The sequence below is a fragment of the Sorghum bicolor genome, chromosome 7, assembly GCF_000003195.3.
Source record: "Sorghum bicolor cultivar BTx623 chromosome 7, Sorghum_bicolor_NCBIv3, whole genome shotgun sequence".
Classification (NCBI taxonomy): domain Eukaryota; kingdom Viridiplantae; phylum Streptophyta; class Magnoliopsida; order Poales; family Poaceae; genus Sorghum; species Sorghum bicolor.
The window spans coordinates 3,277,583-3,287,219 of record NC_012876.2 but is presented as its reverse complement, the minus strand read 5'-3'; the positions used below and the strand labels follow the sequence as shown (position 1 = coordinate 3,287,219).

General features: G+C 39.9%; 1 protein-coding gene across 1 annotated transcript; it reads left to right on the top strand.

Moving 5' to 3' along the window:
* On the top strand, window positions 6,806-7,594 carry LOC8076550. Its single transcript, XM_002444986.2, has one exon. It carries the CDS (start codon window positions 6,817-6,819, stop codon window positions 7,387-7,389), a length of 573 nt encoding a protein of 190 aa, XP_002445031.2. The 5' UTR covers window positions 6,806-6,816; the 3' UTR covers window positions 7,390-7,594.

Here is a 9,637-nt window from a genome sequence, read left to right as displayed (position 1 = left end):
CATAGTGATCCCTGCCGACCTTCCTTGGTAGTGGGTTAAGAGGTCGACGGGCCTCGGGCGAAAGGGTAAATCATGACTCATGGGTAAAGATGTACAACCTCTGCAGAGTGTAAAACTGGTATACTAGCCGAGCTCACGGTCAGGAGCGGCCTTGGGGACATCTACATTAAGATGATGAGCTTGTTATGTTGCTACCTACTTGATATGCATTGGTGTAGATGTGCTAGTGCTTGATATAATCCATGATCTTGTAAGACGATAATAGCTATGCAATGAACATAAAAGAATGACATATAACTGTATGAGATCTTGTCTGTACGTGATCACCCGGGATAACAGTGCAACCATGAGGGCTATTATGGCTCTGGCTTTAGCTCAGTATGAAGCCCTTTTCTAGCTTGTTAGCGGTTACCCGAAAGGGCGGAGGGGCTGAACCGTTTTGGGTATAGTGTGGCCTCTGTCTGTATGAGTATAGGCTGCGAGTCATTGTGCCATCGGAAGGGGGGCTCTATATCTGCGCGCAAAGGAAACCTTGCGGCCCTAACTTGTTAGACGAACTTTTGAAAGGCTTCATAGTGATCCCTGCCGACCTTCCTTGGTAGTGGGTTAAGAGGTCGACGGGCCTCGGGCGAAAGGGTAAATCATGACTCATGGGTAAAGATGTACAACCTCTGCAGAGTGTAAAACTGGTATACTAGCCGAGCTCACGGTCAGGAGCGGCCTTGGGGACATCTACATTAAGATGATGAGCTTGTTATGTTATTATGTTCATTTGATTATTGTTTATGCTATGAGTTAATTATGCTTACATTTGATCATGGGATTAATGGATTATTTCAGCTTCCTTGACAATTGCTCATTAATTATGAACATGCTATCCACCATTAAAAGCTAAATGCAGTCAAACCAGTGTCAGCTATTTGAGCCTCATGAACCCCTGGTTATACTTGTTGAGTACGATATGTGCTCACTCTTGCAATTTCCCAACACCTCAGGTTATGATAATGAAGATGACTGGAATGAGGATTATCGTTATGAGTACTAGGTTTGGAGTCAACCAGTCAACAGTGTCCCTGTGTGGAGCTTCCGTCGAGAGCGTTGTTTACTTTATGCTATCATTTTTGTATGAGACTATGTGATTCAATATATATTCCGCTATGTAATAAACACTGCAATGGTACATTTGAGATTTGTCTACTTATGTGTGCGACTATTCCTGGGGCACATATGAGTCTTTTATGCATCCTATTTTGTTCTTAAAATATGGGTGTGACACATGGTGAAACCCTAGATCCAAAAAGTAGCTCAAATTGAGCAAGAGGGCACAAAATGAGGCATTAGAGGCATCAAGTAACCTTTCTTAGCCACCTCATTCCAAGAAATAAAGATCAAAACCTCCCCCCTTGTATTTTGGAAAAACTGGACCTCCAAGATGTGCTCTAATGGAATGTGGCTGCTACCTACAGTTCTGCCCGAGGAGGAAGAAGGGGTTCTCGGGTATTTATAGCAAGATAAATCACAGGCGGTTTGTTATGTGAACCGCCTGTACTGAGCCTTTTATACAGGCGGTTTTCAATTCTAGCCGTACAAATTTTCAACACAGGCGTATTATAACTAAAACCGCCTGTAGAAATGTTTTACCCCCGCCGGCTTAGAACCTCTGTGTACTAGTGTCTGAGGCACGACAAATTTTGGAAGCTTCCCTTAACCCACTCAATAAGGGCGGACTCAGGCCTAGGGCCACTAGGGCCTTGGCCCTAGTCGTAGTCTAGGTATTCTACGTACAACTCTTTAATTTGTAGACTAGTGCCTTGTTTTAGTTTATCAGAGTTTAGCCCAATAACTTTAATGCCGACCAGCCCAGACAGATTAGGAATTGACACCTCTTCTCTGATTGTCTCGCTCTCTCGTTTGGATGCTTTGCTCGCTCGCGCTGCCGCTCGTAACCGGTGCCCGTTGCCTCCCGGTGCTTCACCGCGCCGTAGTCACGCGAGTAGGCGAGACAACATCATCACTGAGAGGAAGAGGCAGGAGAAAATCAACCAACGCTTCATCAAGTTCTATCGCGGCCTCCAGAAAGCTCTGATCCAATTTATGAAGTAATTGAATCCCCTGCAATTCTTCTACTACATCTGTTCTGATCTTAATAAAAAGAAAACTCCACCATGAATGTTGGAACGGATGGACAATGTCACGATCCTCTATGACGCTACAACTACAAGATATACAAATCCATTGTCATTAAGTAAGCTTACTTTTTTGTTTGTCTTTTTTTATTAAATCTCACATCTTATATCTAGATTTAGGCGTTATTCAAAAGGACATGAAAAATGTGAATATAGCAGATCATTACTAGGTATTTATTTTTGTAGTTCAATGTTGTATTCTTGTCATTGCTAAGTATTTATTTTTGTAGTTCAATGTTGTATTCTTAAAAATTGTATGGCAATATGTAGTTCAGGAGAAGTTCCTGATATAAAAACTTTTCTTTGTAATAACAATTTTTATACATAGTTTATATAGATGATACTATAGTTTTTGGCTTTTGGCTACTAGGATTTGGCCCTAGTCCTAACCAAATCCTGGGTCCGCTACCCCATGCATGGTTGCAGGGTAGGCGCAATTTGTAGCTTCTCCAGCAAAGAAGAGTCGGTCATTCACACTCTCAGCAAGAATGTCGTAGTCAGCACCAGAGAAGACCCATCTCTGATGTGTGAGTATGAGAACCTGAGCAAAAAGGATAACTACCCCATCTCCGGCAAATTGATTTAATGGGATCAGGAAAAGTAACACCTTTTGGGCCATATATAGATACCTAAACATAACATAAGTAATATGTTAGTCAGTTGTTTATCATAATGACTAATGAAAGAAACTGTCATAAATAATACATTTGTGCCTATTCTTGAACTTTATGATCTTGGACTTACAAACAAGATGTGCAATGCAATCATCTTGTTGATACATTCCTTTTGTGATCTTTATAATCGAATCATCCATCAAAGATTATTCAAGGTAATATACAATAATGCTATCCTCCTTAAAGTTTTCACATATTCCTCTACTCAAGTTTATACTCACACTCCAAAAGAACTATCTATGTTCGACCTCCCCATGTGTCCCATTTATAAAGGTGTCTATGCAATTAATTCTTGAACGACACTTATAGTATAAATAGTCTCCCTTTTTCTCTAGCATTTTATCAAAGCAGCCATTTGTAATACACATTTTATATTATACAAGTACACTAAAACTTAATACTAGGGTATTTCAACCGTTTGGTAAGGGAGCTATGTAGATTACTTTGTAGGTTACAGTACAGACCCACTAATACTTTAAGCTAGTCTTGTTGCTTTCAAATCATAAAGAGTGGTTGACCCAAAAAAAAGTATGCACATGCTCAGAAGATCATTGATATCCCATAGTCAAAACTCAAAACTCCGATGAGTCTATTTTTCTTTGTACTAATAGCTACATAGTATATGCATAATCATAAGCAGAACAGTTTAAAGTGTAATGCAAATGCATCAAATCTTGTTCATTCATCTAAACTGGCATTATGTCCATTATCCATTAGGGCCTGTTTAGGAAATGTTAAAATATGCCAAAATTAATAGGGATAAATGGTTCAGAGAACACAAAAACTATTTCATTCATAAGAAATCTCAACTTGAATCAGCTGAAGTGCCACAATAATAACTATGGAGTGTGTACTGTGTAGTATATGGTGTTGTTCAGTAATTCCAAACATATGGTGTAGCATCATTTAAACTTAACCACAAACCATAACTGGTGTTTCAATTAATTATGGAGTGAGAGACAAGTATACTCTGTTCAGCCATCCAGTGAGCATATGACAGTATGAAACTAAGATACATTGTTTAGTCATTTCCACTTAATATTAATCATTAAGTTATCCATGCTAATACAAAGTATGCACTCATCATATAAATCCCAATGCACTTTTATTAGTAATGCACCAAGCAAAGCAGACAGATAGCATTTAGTTAATGTATTGGAACGAAATTTGTTACCATTTTTGTAATTGTTGGAGTTCCTATTAACTTTTTAAAATGCGATTAATAAACTAACTAAAATATACATGACTGTTGGTTCTAGATTTTTCCTTTTAGAATGCCAAATACTCGATGAAGTGAAACAATGGGATCAACCTTTTCAAACTCCAAAGCAGCCTCTTCTGCCACAAGTGCAATAAGAACTGCTCCACTAGAGACAGTGTGGTAGCTGTAGAAGAGAAAGAAGTGCTCTTGCTATTGCAGAAGATGACAGAAGGTCATGGTCTTTAGCGGGGGAGGGGGAGGGGGAGGGAGAAAGAGGTGGGTGGGATGAACTCAATGCTGGGTGTCGTGACGTGATGATGACAAGTGGGCTTAGAGTGGCAGCGTGTGAATTCAGCCTTTGCTGTGGGCTCCACCGTAGTAGCACAATGCACAAAGAAACCGTGAGTGTCCAATAATTGGTGAGGCTACCAGTGTCCAATTTATTTACTCCTATATAGGTTTCCCTCAAAAAAAAATACTCCTATAGATATGTCCCTATAGGCAACTTCTTCTTAGAGCATGTATTGAAATAGTTTTTTTATAGCTAAATTCATGAGTTTTTTGCTCATACAAATGAGAGAAGGAAAAATGGATAGAAGACCTTGACTCCTAGTCAAGCAACAAAGGTAGACACATCAACCTGTACACTCGCTCTACACTGCTAGATCCAGATAACAAGTGGATGCAAGAAGAAATAAGAAAGAAAATGTGAGACATTGAGTGTAAAATAGTATGATACAGTTAAAAGTTGTTTGTAGATAAACAGAAGACAACTGTTATATAATTAGGCACTACAAATGCATTATTAGTTACATTGTACACTTGTACTAAAAAAAATATTGCTTGTTTCTAAGAGTCTCTACGGAAGGGTTTGGGTTTCTAAAGAAACCAAGTAGCTAAAGAAACCACATTTTGGTGGCTTGGACTTCTAAGGTAAAAAATGACTTCTGTTTTACCAATTTTTTTTAATATGTGCTTCTTTGGTAGGGCTTTTGATTATAAGCCGATGAAAAAACCACAACAAAAGTTCCTCCAAAGAGGCTCTAAGTTAAATTGAATTTTTATCTATATGTCGTGATGTATTAATTCGAGAGAGAGATCCCGTGTGGAGATTACTCCTACGCAAAGATAGGCATATGAACCAAATATTTCTCACAAATTTTGGGTGTAAACAGTTTTTTTTTCTTCATTCATGTCAGGGACAAGAATCAGGAGCCATTCTAGAATTTCCCGTGCAGTTTATTTCCTACATGGAGATAGAGATATGGACCAAATCTTTCTTACAAGGCATTTGCGAGAAACAGGGATTTTTTTTCTAGGAATGGGGATGCAGTCCCATCTCAGAATTCACGATTTTCATCGATACTAAATATGCACCAACTACAAAAACCATCATACGGCTACAGTATATGTATGTTCACATAAGTGAGTATGCGTTAATGTATATAAGAGTCTATGACCTAGTTTGGTAGAACTCATTTCCAGCTCTTCAATGAAAAAAAGAAACCATTGAAGAGAAACCTTCCAAAGGCACCCTACGTCTATAGTGGGCCTTGTGGAAAAAAATTCAAAAACCAGCATAAGTGGACATCTCACACTTCAAAAAGTCAAGCATTCTGAAGTTTACCTATATTTAAAAAAAATTAATATTTGTATTTATTTAAGGTTTATTATAAAAGTATATAAAGTGATTCATCTGACTGATACTTATTTGGAATCATAAACACTAATACTTTTATTATATATATATATTTGGTCAACTTAGAATTCGTTGACTTCTAAAATGTGAGATGCAGACTTCCTGCAATAATTTTCCGTTACAAAATTTATGTCACTACCTATATATATATATAGAAACATAAACACGTAGTAGGTCATCGCGGTGAAGCCCGACAATTACAGCTTTTAATCAAAGAAGACAAAATTGACCGTGACGTTAGGTCTGTAAAGACCAATATGTGTACGTATTCAGTTTATTTTGTTTCCGGAATTGTTCGTTATGATATATTAAAATATCAAATGTACAATACTTACAGAAAAAGAAATGTAAATCAATCACCTTGAGTCCTGTTTAGTTTCCACCCAAAACTGTGCCATGTACGTACAATTGAAGGCAATAATTTTGCCAGAGCCAAATTTTGGTAACGGCCGGCGATTTTAGCTAAGGTTTCGGCAAACTTTTACCATCAAAATGATCTAAAAGGGTTATGAATGCAGGTTAAATTTTATGACCCAACTATATATTCTTTTGCAACGGAAATGAACTAAGGTGCGTGGCCAAATACAAGTGTTACTAATTCAAAATATTTGTCACCCAACTACTTCCTAGAATGCATATGGGTACGGGAATAATGTACCAGTTTTGTCTTTACCTCCAGTGAACAACCGAATGCAAATATTAGTCAAAGCCAAAACTTGACTCGGCATTCTTGGGCACACACTTGGATAAGCAAAACCAAAGGAACGTACGTCTTAAGGGGTGTTTAGTTGAGTTACGAAAATTTAATAGGTATTGTATCACATTTGTAACTATAGCAATTAGTATCTAATTATGAATGTTTAAAAAATCGTCTCGTAAATTATTCTCTATCTGTTTTTAGTTTCGTAAATAATTTATATTTAATTAATACTTCATATATATGTTTAAAATTCGATGTGATATGGACTAAAGTTTAACGTTGAGGACTAAACATGACCTTATATGCGGTACTACATCCCTTGCACAAGTGTGCACAACTTCAAGATCAGCTACCTCATGACCATGGCAACTGCCTCCTCCTTCCTCCTCCCCCTCGTCTTCTTCTCGGCCACACTCGTCCACCACCGCATCCCTCCCGCATCCGCGTGCCCCGACGTGGCCTCCATGACCGTGGACGCCGCGTGCGAGAAGGCGGCCGGCACGCGGCTCATGTACGAGCTCTGCAAGGACGCGCTGCGCGACGTGACCTACCCGACGAACGGCGTGGACCTCTACGCGCTCGTGGGCGCCAAGCGCGCGCTGGCGTCCTACGGCGACACGGCGCGCGCCGCGGGCGCGCTGCACGGCAACGCCTCCCTCCCCGGCGACGAGAGGGACGCCTACGCGTCCTGCGAGGAGTCGTACGGCGCGGCGACGGCCACCATGGACCGCGTCGCCGCCGCGCTGGTCGCGTGCCGGTTCATGGACGGGGATCTTGGGATGGTGTACAGGGACGGCGTCGCGCAGGTGGAGGGGTGCAGGGACCGCGTCATGAAGCTGCCGGCGTCGCCGCTCTACGCCCGGAGCCTGGTCGACCGGAACTTGGCCGTGCTCGCCTACTTCCTCGGCAAATTGCTGGGCGTTCAGTAATAAGTAATAACTAGCACAGCAGCAGGTGTGTGGCGTCAAATATGGATCTTGGATTGATATATGTGTGATTTCTGGGTGTGGTAGAATACTTGCTGAATCGACGGCTCCATGCATGCTGTTCTGCTGTGCGACAAGCTAATTTTCCGGTTGATAAATTTCATCAGATGAGGGAGACTGATGAAACAAATAAACTGCTGCCATTTTTTTTTTGCGAGCATGCTGCCATTTTTTTTTAATCTCTGGAGTCTGTTCAGTGGTAACTGCCTGACTGGTGAGTGTGTATGGGATGGTTCTCAACACTAGTTGAAAAGATTTTAAGCTATATGACACTACGAATACGGATTTTTAGGATGTGCTTACATGTTTTTTTATGATGAAAACAATTCATTAACCAAAGTCATAAAGCGGTAGTACAACTCGAAATAATCACCATCAATCCACCACTTTAATTTAGGAGACCACAAAATTAATAAAGTTCTCATTTTGAATTTATAAGAGTATAAAACAAGCATGTAAAGTAAAAGAAATAAATATTCTTAATTAAGTAAAACTGTGTCTTCACTCTTTGTCATGTATTAGAGCATCTCCAACAGTTATGCAATTGAAACTTGCCATTTGTTGGAGTTTGCCAAGTCCCTAAACGTTTTGTCAAAGAAAAATAAGTTCATCTCCAAGTGTTTGGCATTTTTGACTTGGCATTTCTCAAAATAGTGGATCCAACTATTTTTGTCCGGGAATATTTCATCTTCGCGGGAAATTCTCTCGCGCGTCGTGCGGGCGCTTTCTTTTTCGCGCGCAATTCCTTCGCCCGTCGCCGCCAATTCTCACGCGCGGAGGAGATGTCTCGCGGGAAACTACCGCGACGTGGGGAGTACAGACACGACAAGGAGTCCAAGATTCTCGGGATATCAAAATTGTCAAGCCATTGTGCTTATGCAAAAATGCCAAGTTTGCCAAAATGCATAAGTCAAATGCAAAACTGTTGGAGAGCAATTTTTAAGGTTTTTGACAAATTTCAAGAATGCAAAGTCCAATTGTATAACTGTTGGAGATGCTCTTAGTCCTCTACTTTGGTAAATAATAATTATTTTGTTGCCTATAATTTCAATGTACAGACTTAAAATATGCAATAAAGTAGTGCTAGGAGGTAGCGCTATCTTATTACATATTTTAATTGCCTGAAATTACAGGCAATTTTAAGTCTGTACAGACTTAAAAAAAATAAAAGCTTTACCTCAAACTATCTTATTACTGCTAGCGCTAGGGGCCCGGTTTAGCAATTCTTATTCCTCAATTCCTCATCTTCATCATCGCTAGACATTTGTTTCTCATGCATGTGAATTTTGGTAGACATCAAATTTTCACAAGAGTAACCAACAAAAGTGTTTTCAAATTCCTCCCAATATTCGGATTATCCTATTATAAGTGTCGGATAATCCATGTTTAATCATCGGATAATCCATATCAGTCGAATTTCGTCAATCCCATATCCTCCGCATCCACGTACAATCGGATTCGGATTATCTATATCCGCCTGAATATTAGAAACACTTTTCTATATCCTTGAAATTCGGATTTGAAGCGGAGGATTGTCCGTACCACTTTCATCCCTAACCTTGTTGTTATGAGAAGCTGTGACAAGGGTCAACTATGACAGGGTACCTTGGTGATGGTGGTCAATAGTATCGGGTGACAAACCGATGACTGTGATACGTCAAACAAGGGAACCAACGGCATAGATCAAATACCTTTTTCTTTTAATTAATAGAGCACATATATACATATAAAATGGTGACGCATTATTATTAGTGGGTTTGTATAATTCAAACCCCATATATGCTGTCGTCATCATGCACTCCATCAGAAACTACTGCCACCCCTTTCACGTCATAACCTGCAGAAGACATTTGAAGGACAAGAATTAGCTACAAGGATATATAGCTACAAGGATGAATACATATATTTCTTCAACCATCAGAAACAATCTACTTTTTTTTGCAGCACAGCACATATTCTTACCAGATGTGGATGGCAGAAAACACTGCCGAGTCGCCGGATCTTGCCTACATCGTACTTCTTCTGTTTATTGGAAAGCAGACGAATGATGCATTCCATGTCGAGATTAGGCACTGCTCTTATGGCCACGCAGCACTCGTCATCGTATGATGGAGCTGTGACGGGTCCTTTCAGTTTGATGTATTCTCTGCAGTCCTGTGTGATCTTGTCCCTCTGATCTATTGTGCAATCC

Coding starts and splice junctions, on each gene's coding strand:
- LOC8076550 (XM_002444986.2), top strand. CDS start 6,817: ATGACCATGGCAACTGCCTCCTCCTTCCTCCTCCCCCTCGTCTTCTTC.